The sequence below is a fragment of the Lacerta agilis genome, chromosome 16, assembly GCF_009819535.1.
Source record: "Lacerta agilis isolate rLacAgi1 chromosome 16, rLacAgi1.pri, whole genome shotgun sequence".
NCBI classification, from domain to species: domain Eukaryota; kingdom Metazoa; phylum Chordata; class Lepidosauria; order Squamata; family Lacertidae; genus Lacerta; species Lacerta agilis.
The window spans coordinates 30066152-30086413 of record NC_046327.1 but is presented as its reverse complement, the minus strand read 5'-3'; the positions used below and the strand labels follow the sequence as shown (position 1 = coordinate 30086413).

The following is a 20262-nucleotide window of genomic DNA, read 5'->3' as shown; positions in this document are numbered from 1 at the left end:
GTGGGGAGGTAGAGGAGTTAGAGTGAGCTAAAGGCAGAAATGAGACTGAGAGGATAACGTGTAACAGTGTATTTAATATTGAAAGCTTGTTGGTGTGTGAAAATAAACTCTTGATATTCTTTGTTTAACTTAAATCTGACTGAGACTCAGTGTTTCACTTTCTGCCATCTTAATTCCGGCTTGGGATTCATCCAGTCCAGCCTTTCGCATGATGAATTCTGCATATAAGTTAAATAACCAGGAAGACAATATACAGCCTTGTCGTACTCCTTTCCCAATTTTGAACCAATCAGTTGTTCCATATCCAGTTCTAACTGTAGCTTCTTGTCCCACATAGAGATTTCTCAGGAGACAAATGAGGTGATCAGGCACTCCCATTTCTTTAAGAACTTGCCATAGTTTGCTGTGGTTGACACAGTCAAATGCTTTTGCGTAGTCAATGAAGCAGAAGTAGATGTTTTTCTGGAACTCTCTAGCTTTCTCCATAATCCAGCTCATGTTCGCAATTTGGTCTCTGGTTCCTCTGCTCCTTCTGGGAGTTTTTGGTCCACATACTGCTTAAGCCTGCCTTGTAGAATTTTAAGCATAACCTTGCTAGCGTGTGAAATGAGTGCAATTGTGCGGTAGTTGGAGCATTCTTTGGCATTGCCCTTCTTTGGGATTGGGATGTAGACTGATCTTCTCCAGTCCTGGCTCCCGGGGGCGAGGGGTCTGCAAATGGGCATGCAAAGCGGTGAGCTAGAGAGAGAGAGTGAGAGCAATGTTTGATTTCTGTTTGAATCCAAGGTTGCTGCCATGGGAGAAACAAGACCTTTTGGGGGTATTAATACTGTGAACCCGTCGATCGCATGCTCAGGTTGTATGTATGTGTAAATAAATAATATATCCCAAAGAAACCAGTCTCCTCTGTGCCTCTTTTCCACAAGGAAAGATGAACCCTAGGTAAGCACACCTGGAATCCCTGGACTCTCGCACTGCTCAGAGACTGGGGTGGCATGCAACAATATAGAATTGTAGAGTTGAAAGGGACCCCAAGAGTCTTCTTGTCCAACCCCCTGCAATGCAGGAATCTCAACTGACTTCAACACATGGGACACCCAACCTCTGCTTAAAAACCTCCAACGAAAGAGAGTCCACAACCTTTCCACTGTCGAACAGCTCTCACTGACAGGAAGTTATTTCGGATGTTCCATTGTAATCCCCTTTCTTGTAACTTGAAGCCATGGATTCGGGTCCTGCCCTCCAGAGGAGAAGAAAACAAGCTTGCTCCACCCTCCATGTGACATCCTTTTAAATATTTGAAGGTGACTATCAGCTGTCCTCTCAGTCTCCTGTTTTTCAGGCTAAACATACCCAGATCCTTCAACCGTTCCTCATAAGGCTTGGTTTCCAGACCCTTGATCATCTTGGTTGCCCTCCTCTGCACACGTTCCAGCTTGTCAACATCCTTCTTAAATTGTAGTGCTCAGAATTGAGCACAGTATTCCAGACGCAGAATAGAGTGCTATTATTACTTGATTTGATTGGGACCCTATACATCTGTTGATGCAGATTTTTATTTGTTTGTTTGTTTGTTTGCTGTTGCATCACACTATTGACTCATGTTAAGCCATAGCTGTCAACTTTCCCCCCTTTTTAAGGGAAATTCCCTTATTCTGAATAGGATTCCTCGCAAGAAAAGGGAAAAGTTGACCGCTATGTGTTAAGCTTGTAGCCCACTAAGACCCCTAGATACTTTTCCTATGTACTGCTAGTAAGCCAGGTGTCCCCCATCTTATATTTGTGCATCTGGTTCCTCCTGCCTAAGTGCAGAACTTTACTTGAACTGTAGTAATTGAAGTGCTGCTGAACAAAAGTATTTTATATGAGTACTGCGGCATTCCAAATGTTTGCCCAGTAGTAGCAGTGCTACGTCACCTGAGAACGTGATTTTGTAGACTTTACCCCATTATCTCAAAACCATTGACATTCTTCAATGATATGAATAAGCAAACAGCACAGGGTGTAAGAGTTGGGAAAGTGATTGACGTTCCGTGTTTGATTTAAAATAAACCTGAACCTATGCCAGGTTATTTCAGAGAAGAAGCCAGCCCAAAATGACTGCTTAACCAAGGAACAGCTTTCTTGTAAAAAATAAGTTTGGTACAGCAGCATGACTCACTGCCTCAGTTGGTGACACTGCCACAGTAGAACAGTTAACTTTACATCAAATCTCTCCCCCCCCCCTTACTTTCAGTCCTTACTATAGTGCTACCGGTTGTGGGGGGGGGGGAGTGGGCTATATGCCAAGACCCTTCTAACTCTTGGGTCCAGCAAGGGTGAAAATTTAAGGAAGGATTCAAATTCCTGGAATAACCAAACTAGGTTCCTGGTGTGATAATGGTTATCTAAAGATGGGCTATTAAGGTAAATAAAGGAAGTGGCTTGGCACCAGAAGGCAGATGGGTGCCCCCCACCTCAATTTGTTGGTAGTGAGAAAGACAAGAGACAGAGTTGAGAGTTGTGTGTCTGTGAGCAAGAAGTTGGAAGCAAAGCTGCAGTCTGGGGAGCCAGATTCAGGTAGGTGGCAGTGTTGGTCTGACGCAGTCGAAATAAGTAAAAAAATTAAAAAATTGTCCAGTAGCACCTTAAAAGGTAAAGGTAAAGGGACCACTGACCATTAGGTCCAGTCGTGACCGACTCTGGGGTTGCGGCGCTCATCTCGCGTTACTGGCCGAGGGAGCCGGGGTACAGCTTCCGGGTCATGTGGCCAGCATGACTAAGCCGCTTCTGGCAAACCAGAGCAGCGCATGGAAACGCCATTTACCTTCCCACTGGAGTGGTACCTATTTATCTACTTGCACTTTGACGTGCTTTTGAACTGCTAGGTGGGCAGGAGCTGGGACCGAGCAACAGGAGCTCACCCCATCGCGGGGATTTTGTGTGCATGCACACTTCTTCAGAAGCCAGAGAGAGAGAGAGAGAGAGCTAGGCCCAATTTCTGTTGGAATCCAAGGCTGCAATTTCCCATTATGTTGCTGAAGTTACCGGAACTGATGAATATGGGGACTTCATTGTAAAATTTCTAAAACATGTTCTGTCCAAAGTGAATGACCAGCCCAAGTTCACTCCCTCTTCTGAACCAGAAGCTTTGATTCCTTTTGAGGATATAGTAAAATTGTTGCCTAAACCACTCTGCTTCGGAGGAACTGCCCATGCTTCTAAGATGGTAACATTTCCATGTTTACTTAATGAGTACAAGTTGAAGTGATGCTGACTTTTAAAAACTTTGAGATATTTTTGAAACTCTTTTGGAAGTTTATACTGCGTAGTAAAAATGCCTTCTTCGCTCTTAAATTGGAATGGCTCAATGTGCCCCAAATGAAGGATCAATGTGCCCCACTACTGGGGCACATTGATCCATTATTTTGAAAAACTTAAATGTTATTTTTTTTTGTCATTTTATTCCATCAAATGTGAAACATTAACCCTTTGATTTTGTTTGGAATAGTACCTAATAAATATTAAATGCAAAAGTTTTCTGTTATGTGCATTATTTTGAGGTGTGTAGAGCTTAAAGTAAAAAATGGCTCAACGTGCCCCACTTTCCCCTATTCTTTGCAGTTCTTGGTTCACCTTAACCACTTCTTTGTCCATTGCTCCAGTTGTATACAGTTAAACAGACGCAGCGGCTCAGTGCTCTCCGTTTCTTTTTCTTTTAACGTTTTGTATGGCTTTTATTGTTGTTATTGTTGTTACTTGTGTGAGTACATTAGGCTGGTGAGCAAATGTTTAAATGAAAAATGAATAGATTTGTCACTTTAAGAGGGTAATAGCTCATTCCTGAAGGAATAGTGGCAGTTATTAAGATCTAAGATGGCGGCGCGTAAGATCATCTACAGCCAGCAGGAACTCCCAAGGGTTGGGTTACAGTGCGAACAAGCTGTTAAGAGCCAATTATTTTTGCCCAGACAACATTACGGTGGAAGTAGGTAAAATATCAAGCTCTCCATGGATTACTATTCCCTTAGGGAGGAGTGGAAGGTGACGCAGAGAGAGGAAGCAAAGGCAGGGCTGTCGGGCTCTATCAGCAGCCAGCAAGACTACTGTGAACATCATTGCTGGAGATTTCAACCATGCTGAACTTAAAACTGTGCTCTGAACTAGACCGACCATGGGTCTCTTTTCCTTGTACCAACATACACCCCCTCAGGAAACGGGCTCTCACTTAAAATCTGGCATGAATGTGCTACTCACCAGCTGAAGGACTGTTTCAAGAGATATTTTTGACATCTACTGGTATGCTATATCAATCGCTGCACAAGTACTGTTTTTTTTTTTTAACGGGAAAGCATCCAATTTCATTGTATTTGTACAATGACAATAAAGAAATCTTATCTTAAACCAAGTTATTTTACTTCCTGTTAGAGCTTCCCTTATTTGTTCTTGGCTTCTCATTCTCTCCACCCAATCCTTTAAGTATTTTCTTCTCTTTCGCTTCTTTTTCAATTTCCTTTTTTCAATTTACTGGGAAATCTTCTATCATCACCATTAGTGGGGAATTTGCTGGTCCACCTGTTTTCTGGGGTTTATACCATCTTCTTTTATTAATTGTAGGTTTCTTGTTGTTTTGGTTTTTAAGGTTGCACAAGAAGACTCTTTTATGTTGAAATAAAGTTACTATTATTTGACAAGGTGCCCCATGATATTCTTGTAAAGAAGCTGGTAAAATGTGGGCTAGACAATGCTACCATTCAGTGGATTTGTAACTGGCTGACTGACCGAACCCAAAGGGTGCTCATCAATGGCTCCTCTTCATCCTGGAGAGAAGTGACTAGTGGGGTGCCACAGGGTTCTGTCTTGGGCCCAGTCTTCTTCAACATCTTTATCAATGACTTAGATGATGGGCTTGAGGGAATCCTGATCAAGTTTGCAGATGACACCAAATTGGGAGGGATGGCTAATACCCCAGAGGACGGGATCACACTTCAAAATGACATTAACGGATTAGAGAACTGGGCCAAAGCAAACAAGATTAATTTTAACAGGGAGAAATGTAAAGTACTACACTTGGGCAAAAAAAATGAAAGGCACAGATACAGGATGGGTGACACCTGGCCTGAGAGCAGTACATGTGAAAAGGATCTAGGAGTCTTGGTAGACCACAAACTTGACATGAGTCAACAGTGTGATGCAGCAGCTAAAAAAGCCAATGCAATTCTGGGCTGCATCAATAGGAGTATAGCGTCTAGATCAAGGGAAGTAATAGTACCACTATATTCTGCTCTGGTCAGACTTCCCCTGGAATACTGTGTCCAGTTCTGGGCACCACAGTTCAAGGATACTGACAAGCTGGAACGTGTCCAGAAGAGGGCAACCAAAATGGACAAAGGCCTGGAAACAATGCCTTATGAGGAACGGCTTAGGGAACTGGGTATGTTCAGCCTGGAGAAGAGGTTAAGGGGTGATATGATAGACATGTTCAAATATATAAAAGGATGTCATATAGAGGAGGGTGAAAGGTTGTTTTCTGCTGCTCCAGAGAAGCGGACACGGAGCAACGGATTCAAACTACAAGAAAGAAGATTCTACCTAAACATTAGGAAGAACTTCCTGGCAGTGAGAGCTGTTCGGCAGTGGAATTTGCTACCAAGGAGTGTGGTGGAGTCTACTTCTTTGGAGGTCTTTAAGCAGAGGCTTGACAGCCATCTGTCAGGAATGCTTTGTTGGTCTTTCCTGCTTGGCAGGGGGTTGGACTGGATGGCCCTTGTGGTCTCTTCCAACTCTATGATTCTATGATTAAATGTTTATAGGATTATAATTACCCAAGCTTGGTTTCCTTTCACATCTCCCCATCCTATTATAAATAAACCCATTTTTTTTTTTAAAAAAAAAACTAGCTTCAGATTATATCTTTTTGTTATGGACCCAAACCCACCACTAACCGTTAAGGTACCTCCTATCTAGAATTTGTTGCAGAGGTCATAGCCACCCTCGGCTTCAATGAACACACAATTCAGCATCTACTGACCTCTGCTGGCATGCAAAGGAAGGCATCTGCCAAGGCCAGTGACCATGGCATCATCTCCATTGCAATTTGGACATTCCCATTCACCTAACGTTTAGGGTCCAGAAAAAAATGCCCAGCAGAACTCCCAAGAATGAACTCTGTCAGTTCCCCTGGGATCTTCTCCACACTCACTTATAAGCCAAGCAATGGAGCTGCTCCAAAAGGTAGCTTGGCTGGATGTCCCGGGAGTACCGTTATTTGGTGGCTAAGCAGGAAATGCAAATGGTGTTTTACTTCCCACCCATGTGGTAAGCCAATACTCCCCCCTTGCCAATAATTAGCTATTTGCTATCCTAGAACAGCACGCCAAAAATATACTGTCCAATGCAGGCTGTCTCACCATGCAGGCTGACAAGGGACTGCATCAACCTCCTGGTATAGACAAAATGTTAATCACTACAATTAAATGGGGGATAACCTGATTGTTAAGGTCTCATTTGTACATAAGTCACCCTGCTGTTATATTTGTGGCAAGTAACATTCAAGATTTGAGGTTGCTGCCCCAAAACTGAGAAGAACGTTCATTAAAGATAATTTGGTGGACTGTAAAGAGGTGGTTGGCGATGAAATAAGGAAACTGATGTGTTTCCGTTTGTATTTTAAGATATATATGTATAAATTGGTTAACACTGTTTTTTAAAGGTGTATCTATGCACTTTCTGTATAGTATGGATAGGTCTATATATATAGTTATGGTCGAAATGACGATTGTCACAACAATAACAAAAAATGAGTTTAATTAACACAAATCATCCAGCTGCCTTCAGTTTTCAAAACAGGGAGACCCGGATTTTGGGGTTGTACAAAAACGGGGAAGGGACAAACGAAGAATGATCAAGCTTCTGGCACAATTAAGGCCCCAAAGCACAGCTGATGGCAGAGAATGTCCCCAGGTAAAGCAGTTTTAAATAATAGCATGGCCTAAATCACCTGTGATTAGAATTTGACTTGAGAGATGAAACACTGGGGGCAGGGTATCAATACCGCCACACTTGGCCTTTCAGAAGTTCCTGCACAAGCAAGGCTAGCCAATCTTGTCAAGTTCCAGCTCCATCAGTCCAGGAAGAGGAGATAATACCTGAAACTGAGGAACTTATGAGAAATCCCAGCCCTGATGACTTGATTGTGACTGGCCCAAGGTAACCCAGTGAGCATCATGGCTGAGTGAGGATATAAACCCTGGTGTCCCAGGCCCAGCCTGACTTTCTAACCACTACACCACACTAGACTTATTTATGCTCCTCCCCTTTTGCCCCACGCATCCTTTCCTCTGATTCTGTACTGTTCCTTGTCAAACAAGCAAGCAAGCACCTACAGAGAATAAAAACTTTAAGGATGCACACAGTTTTCAGCTGAAGACTTTTATTTGGGCACAGAACAGGAACTGCTTCTCCAAGAATCTGCATAACATGGACAGCTCTGCTCAATCTGACAGCTCCACAAACATACCGGTATTTTCTCAATTCAGAGGAATCATGTAAAAATGCAAATAAAAAAATAGGATTTTTCACATACTAAAAATATAAAAATAAGGAACTTTCAAGGTAGCTCCAGTTTAACCATGAAGACTCTGCATTGAAGAATGACCATTGCAATAAAAACCGTCAGCTCCTCCGATTCTTCCCATGCACTCCTTGAATAGAAAGAGGTATTCAGTGCTGCAAACACCTAGACCACTGTTCTGGAAAGAAAACTGGCACAGCTATGAAAGTAAGGCAACCAATCATTGAGAGACCTGGATCCAGGGGATACATGCTGGTTCACAGGTGCTGGGCTCCAAGTTGGATTTTGCTTGCTCGGTGATGCTGGCAGCACAATTGTACCCCTCTCACTCCAGGGTAATTCCAACAGAGGACAGGGCATCTATGGCCCACTGTGGGTAGCTGCTGAAGTTGCCATACATGGTCTTCATGAAGTCCTGAACAAACTGTGGGAACCTCTGTTCAATGATACTCTCCCGGATTGAATGCATCAGGTTCAGCTGAGAAGGGGGAAGGGGAGAGAGAGAGAGAGCCACCATCTCTTTAGCAGATGTGCTTCAAACACCATGCATGTAAACGTGGGCACAACTAGTCCCATGGAAGGCCCAACCACAATAAACAGGGGAAAACATACAACAACAACAACAACAACGATGACATCTTAAACTCAGAGACTGAAGACTGAAGAGCTACCCCACACAAAGCTGTCAAACTTCCTTTTTCTTGCATTGGGAAACGGCGCTCGAATAAGGGAATTTCCCGCAAAAAAAGGAAAAGTTGACAGCTATGACCCCACAGCCCAATTCATCAGTTTTCCCAGCATCTTAGAGAATCTTTCCTACCACCTACAAATGGTGCCAGGCTTTACTGCCTAATAGAAGAGAGCCTTGAGGCTACAAAAGGTTCAAAAGGTGGACCAACCTGGTATGCAATATTATGCACAGTAACATGGTGCATGGCAGCTGTGTCACTCCTGAAGAGAGCATTCAAGTACGCTCGGCTGTACCTGTCAAGAGACAAAATAAGGAACAAGAAAATGCTCGTGTGAGCCAAGGTCTAAGGAAGGTAATCTGCACACCAATGGTAGGAAGAATAAGAGGAAATCACCATGTCTTTCCTACCAAAGTAAAAGCTAAGGTGTCACTAGCTAACAGCTACACACTTTGCCACAGGACAACAAAAGCAGCACTGGGAATTTCTCTCTGAACACCAATTTTTTGGAAATAGCTGCCAGAATTGTTCTGCTAGGGAGATACGTTTTCCTAGGTCCCACAACCCCCTGTTCCAGAAAAGCCTTGATGTCTACAAGGGAGATTGTTGAGCAGTACAGTGGTACCTCTGGTTACGTACTTAATTCGTTCCAGAGGTCCGTTCTTAACCTGAAATTGTTCTTAACCTGAAGCTCCACTTTAGCTAATGGGACCTCCCGCTGCCGCTGCGCCGCCAGAGCACGATTTCTGTTCTTATCCTGAAGCAAAGTTCTTAACCTGAAGTGTTATTTCTGGGTTAGCAGAGTATGTAACCTGAAGCGTATGTAACCTGAAGCATATGTAACCCGAGGTACCACTGTACTTCTGGATTCAGCAACTCATCAGAAGTAGGGGCATGTAAATATTGGAGTAGGCCAGGGAGAAATCAAAGAAACACTCAGGTAGAGAACAATAAAAGTCCTACGGTACTTTAAAGAAATACAAATACATGTAGCATGAAGTTTATGGGCAAGGGCCTTGATGTGAGAAGCCTTCTGGACAATGTTAGCTCAGCCTTGCTAAGAGGCAAGGGAGCAGTTCACACTTCCCGACAACCTTCACCTCCCTGAGAAAAATCAGAGCCTCCCTGTCTCCTGAAAGTGTATCTAGCTCATCAGCTTTTCTATGGTGACTTCTGCAATAATTCTAACATAGTAACTAATAGAAATTAGGCTGCCTCTGCATTCTACCATACAGACAAATTATGCCCAATTATCTATTCAGTCTCCTTCAGGAATGGTCTACCCAATTTTCTCCAGGCCATTTTATCCTCCCTGTGAGGTGGCCTAAGAAACACAATTAACGTATCCTAGCTCAGTGAGGATCTGAACTTATTATTATTATTATTATTATTATTATTAAAAGCTTTATTTTATTATTCATCAATACAACTATTAATACATTCACATGTTACAAACAAAATAGACTAACACTCATTCATTGTTACAAACAAAATAAACTAACATTCATTCATTTAAAGAAAAACAACAACAACAAAGACAACAAATAAAGAACAAAAACGAAAAATCTCAGCCGGTCTTTCCTTGCATCCTTACATCTGTTTTCCCCACCACCTTTCAACACCCCCCCCCCACCCTGTGCTTGACTTCCAATCAACTCAGCTGCAATTCATTTCCACTTATCCCTTTTCTTTCCTTTAACACACTATTATTCCCATTTCTTATTTCTTTACAATTCTCCTTTGTTATTAAACGTTTATTATCTAATATTTATAACGGAACCTGTTTGTTATAATAGGAGATGAGTGAGGATCTGAACTTAAGTTGCCCTGGAACTAATCTGATCCGCTGACTACTGTACTATGATACAGGAACTGTTCAGGAATGAGCGTGGAATAAAACTACTGCTTCTCTTTCTTTCCATAGTTCAGTAGCACTGAAGTGGACAAAGATATCATACTCAAATATTTTCTTCTTTGAAAGCACTAAAATGTGGTTAAGGTGTGCCCAGAGGTCATTGATCCATGCTATTATCTTGGGTATATGCTATGGAAGGGATCTGACATAAACTTCTTAAAATGTATCAGAGGAGGTATCTTCTTATTCTTTGGCGAGTAAGATTGTCTTCCATAAACACGGTTTTAACAGTGAGTCCGTGCAGGTCAATTCTGGATCCACACATCCTTCCACAGTGGGGACATAGGTTTCCGGGCAGGAGTTGATCATAATGAGGGCTTGCCAAGCATGCCTTCCTCTTAGCACATTTCTCCCTTTTGTCCCGAGTTCGAACGTCTTCAAAGCCCATGACGCCTTTGGTAAAGGCGGTTCTTTAATTGGAGCACTCACAGGCCAGTGTTTCCCAGTTGTCTGTGTTTATATTACATTTTTAAAGATGTGCCTTGATGTGTCTTTAAACCTCTTTTGTTGACCACCAGCATTACGCTTTCCAGTGTTAAATTTGGAATAGAGCAGTTGCTTTTGGAAGACGATAATCAGGCATCTGCACAACATGATCAGTCCATTGAAGTTGATGTTGAAGAATCATTGTTTTGACACTGGTGATCTTTGCTTCTTCCAGTACACTGGCATTAGTTTGCCTGTCTTCCCAAGTGATATAATCTTATACTGGCTGTACTGGTTTACTTACACAACTGGTCGTGGGCCAATATATTGTGACCCCCACACCCATTCCTCCCATCCCTGTCAACCCAATGCCTAAGGATGACTGCTCTGCTCAGAGTTGCACTGACAAAACTCAGCAAGATAAGAAAGCTGCAGCACAGATATATTTTCTACGACTCTGCTTCCCTGACTCCACCTTTAAAAGTATACCTCAGGCCCTCAGCAATAGATGAAAAATGGCCTGCCTTCCAACTAAGGAATCTGTCTTTGCAAAGGGCAAATCTGTGAGTTAAAAAAAAAAAACAACCACCATCCCCAAAGTTCACCAACCTCTGGCATGTGGGGCAATCACAGTTCTCATCAATGGGCCGAAAATCCTTGGCATATTGCTTGTTCTTCAGTTGCAGGGAGCCCCAGGGGACCAAGGCTGAACCAAAGCGCTGGAAGTTGAAAGTGCAAAGATGTCAGCAGCCAGGAGACTCAGGGGAACACAAACAGCACCCATCAGTCTTTCCAGGTTTAGTGGGGGTTTCAAAACACTTCACTGCTTTGAATAGTGCTCCCACTCCAGGTTACATGTTCTTCCACCATGTGGTGAAGTGGCCCTCCTCCTCCCCCACCCCCTCACCAGTAGGCCCACTAGCAGTTTCCCCACAGCCGACACAGCTACTTACTGCAGTCCTCGTAGGGAAGACACAGTCAAACATATCGCAGCCCAGAGCCACACACACCACCAGGTCCGTAGCATAACTTCATGAGAAATGGAGAGAGACACATCAGGTGATGAAGATTCTGGAAGAGTACCCACCCACTGTCTATGACACAGCCTGGCCCAATCAAGAATGCTTGGCCTTCTAATGGCAGAGATGGGAACAATTTAGTGGTAAGCTTGTGCCCAGAAATTGTCAGGGTGAGCACAACCGCCAAGGGGACTGACTTGAAACAGTCAAGTCATTCTGGTTGAAGGAGGAGAAAGAGGGATGGTTGTAATGGTCTGAGAATATAGTACAGGCAATGACCATTTTGCAAAGGGGATCGGTTCCCAGCACGTTGGCAGAGCACGTATAAGCACCCCTGTCCCCATTCCACCCTTTTAGTGACGTGTTTAGTGATGTTTGCTGATCACTTTCAGGTTTGGAGCCAAGCATGCAATTGTGCATCATTCAGACGCATGTTAATTGGTCATTTCCTGTAGTCATTTCCATTTTGACATGTTCCTGCTGGAGTCTAAAGGTCAATGATGTCTCAGGCACCAATATGCTTTGCCTGAAGTGTGGCATTTGCTCCTACCCCACTCCCATGAGATAGCGAGGCTTGTTCCTGGGGAGATGATTCGTACTGAGATCTACCATCCTCCAGAAGTGATCTTTGGCCTCACCACCACTCAGGCCCCCAATGGCAAAGCCCGGCACGTCTCGTTTAGTCATTTCTAGCCGAGAGGAAGGGAAACAAGAGAAACAGAGAGAGGGGAAAGGAAGATAGCTGTAAGAACTGTGAACTTCTACTTCTAGGGAAGCATCATCCTAAGGAAACTCAGACAAGAATGCCAACAGACCACCCCTCTCTGCAGTTGTTGGTGTAAATGTTTGAAGTATTATTTATTTACTAGCAACCTCAAACCCAGTGCTGCTCAGGGATTCTGTACCGTTTTGAAAAGTTTAATCCACCATCTTGCTTCAAAATGGTCTCAAATTGTATCAAAACATAGACAAAAACCTGTTCCTTGATCTCAAGACCATGATGCAAAATCAAGTTACAATGTCTGAAAAGGTACCCAAATGTACAGTGAACAGACAAACAACTTTCCAAAATATATAGTAGATTCTCGGCTTGGGAAATAAGCCACAAATCCACTATCTTTTTCCTTTTCCAAATGCATGACAAAAGTATATACCGGTAAGCGGTTCTTGGAATTGTTGTATTTGTAGAAAATTATCCTAGTCTGAGGCTCCTAGAACACTACATAAGTTATAATAGGAGTAAGAAATACTACATAAGAACCCTTCTGCAATTCCTCTGGTGTCTTTTTATGCTTTTATAAACAAAGCAACTGATCATTCTTTGGAGGAAATATTTCCTCTTCCATTTCTTACTGTTAACACCACACCAGAACAAAAATAGCCTAAACAAGCATGTGAGCAATTTTGTCATGAATTTACAATTTCTCTGGGTAAGATTGTTCACCACTGCGAGTGAAACTTTACCCAATTAACCTATCAATTAATGACTGCAACTCTGGTTGGCAACTTTAGCAATTGGTGACTGAAGCTTTGCAAATTGCATTGGTAGAGTTGTGGCCAGAAACTGAAAAACGTCAGGGCTGGGAAACTGAGATCAACAGAAGGTGACTGCCTGAGGCTCCCAAGGATATGAATTTCAGCAAAACTCTCTTTGGTCTTGCCCTCAAATATGAGTACCTTCAAACTGGTGCCAGAAGTTGCTTGTAGACAAAGCCCATACAAAAGAATAAGAATAAGAATTTACCTTCCAGACACTTAGATCGGAGGGAAGGATCCAGTCCACCCTGGATAATAGCAAATAAATTCTGCTGGTCAGGCTTGGTATGTGCTGCAATACATCTGTCCAGCCAGCGAATGGACCTGCAACAGACAGATCCCCTGGTCAGTTAAGAAAAGGTAGCATTTGTCATATCACTCTACAGTCAGACATTACGTTACTCGGGGAGTTGCAAATGTAGGTGCATCAAACTTCCAGCATTAGTCATTCCAGAGGAGGCACCACAGCTCATTGTTTCTTACCACCCCTCAAGCATTGCACTCCAAGCTGGCAGCTCAGCAGAGAGGCAATGAGCCATGCTGACTTGAAATCCCAGAATTTGGACTTGTAGTCTTATCCTTGGATAAGTGCAGTAGTTGATTTTGTTTGGGGGGGGGGAATACAGGACTTAACCTAGCACAAATTTGGCATTAACTCAGATGACTTCTACCTGCGCAGAATGAAGTCTGTGTTTAAAACAAATCAAGAGGAGCTTTTACAGTCATATGACATTTGTATATTATCATCTGCTCATGCTAAACATACAGAATTGAAATGCTTCACTGGTAGTAAACAATGATTCCATGCCTAGAAAAGCAAGGCAGGCCAAAAGACTGTGTGTGTAAGCATCACAGAAGTCAATGGCACAGAGAAGCCGAGCTGGGATCAAAAGGCAGATCGACACAACACACAAAGCAAACCTGAACATGGCTTCTTCTACCCGGGGGCCGCTAACTGTGCTGCTGACCACATCATCTAACTGCATCATGATGTCAGAGCCTAAGGAAGAAAAATGCAATGTATGTCAGCAAAAGCAGAAGAGATCAGTCCACACCACATATTTCAAATTTATTTATTTAAAAAAAGATAAGTCTCTCAATTTTTGCCCTAAAATATGTAATGCAAAAGTAGCATAGAGCAAATTGACCAGCCGGCGGTCCCACTGTACTTTTACTAAAAATAAGCAAGCTCACCTCAGTTAACACTGGCAGAGGCAGGCATCTCTAAGATATTAGTGAAAATTTCATAATATTGTAAACTTGAACACTTCTTAATACTCAAAGAAACTAATTTACTTTTTTTAAAGAAAAGACAATTGTATACAAATTGGGTTTCTAAATTTCAATGAATTTAAAAATAATTCAGGAATTTAGGATCTTTATTCATCTACTTCTATTTCAGAAAAGTCTTAAGTAGATGTTAAAATTCTGAAAATCAATGAAAGCTGCTCTACATTTTGCTAACTGAAAAGCCTGCCTGCCTCTCTCTCTCCCACCAGGGTTTTAAAAACCCTCTGTATGGTATGGTGCTGTTCTATAGAACTGGGATGAAGTTAACCATAATAGTTTTTTCCAGATCCCTGCTCCACTTTCTGACCTCCACCCAGTAGTAAATGCCAGGTTGGAGCTAAAGAAGGTGCTCAGAATCATCTCATTATTTACAAATTACGGATTTCTGATTTCTGGGCTCTTTAGGTGAATTTTAATAGCCCATTGTGGATTATTCCCCAAAGTTATTCAGGTCACAAAATGCTTTTATCTCATTGGTGCCTCATTTGAGATCTTCAGTGAAGATTCACCATTAAAACAGAAGGGTCACCACCAGAGTAACTGGTTGCCTCACTCTGAAGTTTTATGTCTATGTGGAATTTCAAAGCTGGGAAACAGCTGTGGCAAGAGAAGAATGTCCATTGTATGAAGCACCAGTCAATTCAGCAGTTGGCATTATGCAAGACAGAATAGTTACCAAGAGCATTTTGTATTTCAATGGATTTCTCTGGAGTCAGCAGAATCTCCTTGCCATCATAAGGAGAACGGAAGCACACTCCCTCCTCTGTCACCTTAGACAGCTCCACCAGAGAGACCATCTGGAATCCACCGCTGTCCTGCCGGAAAATAGTGACACCATGAACAGAGCTGAAATAAGCAAAATTATTCTGTTCTGGTGCTCTGCTCCCATAATTGCCAGAAGAACGAAGCTTTCATTTGACTACAAAGGCCTGAGAAGAACTGGGATGGATTAAAGAAAAAACCCTTTGTACTTCAGCTATAGTTATTTAGTGTTCTGAACTTCTGTGTTTGAACACATCCTTTCAACACTCCAGCAGCAACTCACTTCTATTCCTGGTGAGGTGAACAGTTCAAACCAATTTGTGAAAAACCACACAGAGAATCTGTGGCAGAAAAAGAGTCATTGCTTTCTCCCAAGAAGCTCAGGCAGTAGCATATATTGCTCACTAGAAGAATGAATAAGTGAAGAACATTCCTTTTCTCTCAATCTCTCCAGTTATGGAAAATTTTAAAAATGAAAGTGTATCTGCTTTGCTGTAGAACACAGCAACTAATATTCAACTGAGCAGCGAGACTCTCCCATGTGCTTTAAGTGTTTCTGTAACACAGGTACCCCAGCTCCTACAATACCTAGATTCCTGCCATCTCTCGTAAGCCATGGCTTCTTATTTTTGCCAACAGCTGATGGTTGGTTTTCCAGTGGCAAGTGCTTTAATTAGTCGCTTCAATACTCACCGTGAGCAGGTTTCGTGACCAGTTCATAAAGCCATGGAGCCCATTGGCTTTTTGGATAAGCTCTGGTCCCTAGAGCAGGATAAAAGGTTATAATCAGTGCCTAACATAGCATGGTAGTGCCAAAGAACCCCACCACTGATGCCAGGCATTGAAACTTTCCTCTCATAATCTGGCGTATGACCAAGCTAAAAACAGCAACAGCAGAAGGTCAGACCCTTAACATTCAGACAATGTGCCTGCAGCAATATTCAGAGCGGGATGCTCCCAACAAAAGGGCACATAGGGAGGACAATGCTCATGCATTACTGCAAGGCTGTGGGGAGTTGAAGTTCAACAGTTCACAACAACCCTGAAATATAGTCCCATGTTTATATCAATATTGCAAATCAAAGCTGGGAATGTACAAGGCTGGTTTGGATTCTGAAGCCAAAAACTTCCCAAATAAAAAACACCTCTCAGGCTTTAGGAACGGCCAACCTACTTAAAACTTCCAGGCTCCTCTGTTCAGTCTGGTGGGAATTTGCAGACTTAAAAACATTTGCAGATTTAAAAACATCCACCTCCCCCTCTGGGCGCCACAGTTCAAGAACGATATTGACAAGCTGGAATGTATGCAAAGGAGGGCAACCTAGATGATAAATAGGGTGTAGAAACCAAGCCTTATGGGGATCAGTTGAAGGAGCTGGGTATGTTTAGCAGAGACCAAGTGGAGTTATGAAAACCACCTTCAACTGCCTAAAGGGCTGTCCTATGGAAGATAGAGCAAGCTTATTTTCTTCTGCTCTGGAGGCTAGAACCTGAACCAATGGTTTCAAATTATAAGAAAGGAGATTCTGACTGAACATCAGAAAGAACTTTCTGACAGTCAAGAGACTGCGGAACGGACTCCCATAGGGGGTAGTGGACTCTCATTCTTTGGAGGTTTTTAAGCAGACTGGATGGGCACCTGTCTTGTATGATTGAGCTAAGATTCCTGCGTTGCAGGGGGTTGAACTAGAGGACCCTTACGAGTCTCTTCCAACTCTATAATTCCACGATTCTCTGTTATCAGCAACTGTTATGGTCTTGTGTTTGTCTTTCTGTTGATACACTTAGAAAATATTTCTTTTGAAACTCTTAATTCTAATAAATGGCTCAGGACCGCAATATCTGAAGGACTGCCTCTTTCCATATGAACCTACCCGGACCCTGAGATCATCTTCTGAGGCCCTCCTTCGTGTGCCTCCTCCTTGAGAGGTCTGTAGGGTGGCAACAAGAGAACGGGCCTTCTCTGCAGTGGCTCCCCGTCTGTGGAATGCTCTCCCCAGGGAAGTTCGCCTGACGCTTTCATTATACACCAGGGGTAGGCATCCTAAGGCCCATGGGCCGGATACGGCCCAATCGCCTTCTCAATCCGGCCCACAGATGGTCCAGAAATCGGTGTGTTTTTACATGAGTAGAATGTGTCCTTTTATTTAAAATGCATCTCTGGGTTATTTGTGGGGCATAGGAATTCGTTCACTCCCTCCCCCCCCCCCCCAAAATATAGTCTGGCCCACCACACGGGTCTGAGGGGACGATGGACTGGGAAAAAGGTTGCTGACCCGTTATACACCTTTAGGCACCAGACAAAAACGTTCCTTTTTAACCAGGCCTTTGGTTGACCTGATGGACATCCTATACCCTTTTAAAATGTGGCTCTTTTGGGGGGGGGTTGTTATTTATTGTTTTTATTTTTATTTTATATACTGTATTGTGATATTTTCTGTGAACTGCCCTGAGACCTCTAGGTAGAGGGCGGTATATAAATTCAATAAATAATAATAATAATAATAAGTATTTATTTTTTAAATTAAAAAACCCCAAATATTGCAATCACTATAATTGAACTGATTACAGTATTGGGTTTCTTCCGCCCTGAAAATAGAGTGGGGTGGGGGGAGAATTCCACTGAGAGTAGGAAACGTCCCTGCCGTCTTTAGTAGAAATAAATGGCAAGTCCAACAAGGTTTGGGAAGGGGGGATGTTGGGGGGGGGGTGTCGTCTTACTCACGGGACGCATGCCCAGATGATAGGTGTTCCCCAGGCACAGGCGGCATCCGAGCGCGTCCAGCTGCGTAGCGGTGAGGCCTTTCATGGTTCCCTGAGTACCGACTGGCATGAAGACTGGGCAGTTGACGGAGCCGTGCGGCAGCCGCAGCTCGCACGCACGGGCCTTGCTTCGCCCGCATTCCGCCACCACGCGCAGCGACAGGGCCGGCACCGCCGCCATAGCAACGGAGCCCCCCCCCCGCGCAAACGCGGTCTGTCACGTGACGTGACGTTGTGAGGGGCAGGGCCAAAGGATTTTTTTTTTTTTCCCCGACGTCTACCTATAGAGATACAAAGGGTCTCGGGTTTCTGAGGAGTCCGACGCTGTTCATTGGACTCGTTGCAGCGCCCGCCCCTTGACGCCGGATCGTTATTGGCCGCGCCTGCATTAGTGCCCATAGAGATACGAAATACAGTGTGTAGAGGTGGATAACTGCGGAGGCAAGTCTGAATGAACTTGTGGCAGCAAAAAACAACAACGAACAGGCCCGAGTGATATCTTTAGATTGGCAAAGATTTTTGGTATATAAACATATAAATAAGAGGAACAAAAATAAGAACCGCTAAAAACATAGCGTGTGTGTCTCATTATCGTTATAATCGCTTAAAACATACAGTATAATATCTCTATAATCTGTTAAATATAGTATTAGATAATTTATTTTATTAATTATATTAAATGTTAAATAATATATGCATAATCAATAATAATAATAAATTTATTAAAACACAACGGCACCAGCCCTTTCAAAGATGACAAAAGAGGATGCAAATTTGTAAGCCGGTTTGTGATTCATTTGCACGAAAAGCGGCACAGAAATAGAATTAATCAATCAATTTGCATAAAATTTGCTTATTTATACATATTGATGCATTACTATAATTTACATGGAAATACCCTACATCTCACAAACGCGGAGGTAGATTTGAACAGCAAGAAAGAGGACACACTTGCCGACTTCTACTTTTAAATATGGATCGCTATGACAACTCTCATTTTATATACCCATGAAAAAGAGGACATGTCCTGGAAAAAGAGGACATATGGCAAGCCTAAATGCCTGCTCAGTCTGCCATCTAGCTGCTGGTGATGGGCAATTTCAAGGCCTCTGCTCTTCTTGTTTAAGCTTCTTTACCTTTAAACCAAACTGAGATTGAACAGCTCTTCAAACAGAGGGTTGTTCTTTGGCAGCTCTTCAAAGAGAGAACTGGAAAATAGAGCACACAAGCCACCCGACTAAGAGTGTGCCCCTAATAATAATAATAATAATAATTTATTATCATGTTCTGTATGCACAGTTTTTCATCTAAGCAAGCAAGAGGCACTCAGAGTTACATTTCAGACAGGAGGGAAATCACTTGAGAAGAGTGTAAAGCAGGACTGAGGAGAGGTGTGACTGGGAAGAGTCCCGAGGGCCAAGTAGAGGCATGGAGGGCCACCTTCCCCACTCACCAGCCCTGAGGTCACCGCCCCTGATTTATATGAATTCAACCATCTGAGTGACCTTGTGAAAGTGACATGTAGAATTGGGCCTCCCAAACTTTCCTGAACAGTGGGAACATCTGAAATATTGAGGAAAGTACTGTATTGTAGGCAGCGCCACAACATTGCTGCTATGCAGGCAACAGTAGTCACAAAATGGCTGCTGTGGGGCTGTGGCCAATTACAAAATTTACTGCTGTGACAGAGCGCTTATTCCACACAAGAGAGACAGGTGAGGCTGAAAGGCAAGTCATTTTTCCATGAAACTGAATATCAGACAGAGGCTGGCTAAGCCCAAATAACAAAACATCCATTTCATGGAAAGTGAACTGCTCTGCTATCCATTTCTTCTGCAGAACGATTTGCTTGTTTCTACTGTGCTATGACACTATCATTATTCACATTATTGGCAGAGTTGTGCCATTAGTTGACTGTATGTTTTAAGTATCTCCAGGCTTTGATATGCACGTTGCACTTTATTTTGCTTAATTAAATAAATTTGTCCTTTATATTTGCAAGCCGGTTTCGTGTTTCGGTTTTGTTGTATTGTAGCCATGTATTAGATGTCAAACTTTTAGAAACAAACCAACAATCAATCAAAGAAACAAAAACACATTGCCTCATGATATTTACAAAAGATTGTCACAGAAACTGGGAATGGAGTTGTCTGAATTTAAAGAGAAATATTCTTCTTGTGGTTGATTATGATAAATGATATATGTGAATGCTTTTGTCTCAGGTTGTTACAAGTAAATCAGTAACTGAACACAGTGAAACTATATTTATATGGGTTTTTTTTACAAGAGAGCGAGTAACCGCACCCTTTC

At 42.8% G+C, this 20262-nt stretch overlaps 1 protein-coding gene across 2 annotated transcripts; it reads right to left on the bottom strand.

Annotated features, from left to right (window-relative positions):
* Positions 1-7558: 7558 nt before the first annotated feature.
* QTRT1 (queuine tRNA-ribosyltransferase catalytic subunit 1) lies at positions 7559-18164 on the bottom strand. 2 transcript variants are annotated; one of them, XM_033173377.1, is made up of 10 exons: positions 17915-18161; positions 15883-15951; positions 15104-15242; positions 14059-14137; positions 13346-13461; positions 12152-12290; positions 11536-11611; positions 11192-11301; positions 8452-8536; positions 7559-8030 (listed from the first exon to the last, which is right to left on the bottom strand). In XM_033173377.1, exons 1-10 carry the CDS (start codon positions 18131-18133, stop codon positions 7878-7880), a joined length of 1185 nt encoding a protein of 394 aa, XP_033029268.1. In that variant the 5' UTR covers positions 18134-18161; the 3' UTR covers positions 7559-7877. The 2 variants fall into 2 exon arrangements, with proteins under 2 accessions (XP_033029268.1, XP_033029270.1); XM_033173379.1 differs by lacking the exons at positions 11192-11301; positions 11536-11611 and having other exon boundaries at positions 17915-18164.
* Positions 18165-20262: the final 2098 nt, after the last annotated feature.

Bases quoted from the DNA above. Each gene is read 5' to 3' on its own strand.
- QTRT1 (XM_033173377.1), bottom strand. From the start codon at position 18,133: ATGGCGGCGGTGCCGGCCCTGTCGCTGCGCGTGGTGGCGGAATGCGGG. The intron at 8,537-11,191 runs GTTGGTGAACTT...GTCTCTTGACAG, and splicing joins GATTGCCCCACATGCCAGAG to GTACAGCCGAGCGTACTTGA. The intron at 8,031-8,451 runs GTTGGTCCACCT...CCCCCTTCTCAG, and splicing joins TGCATAATATTGCATACCAG to CTGAACCTGATGCATTCAAT.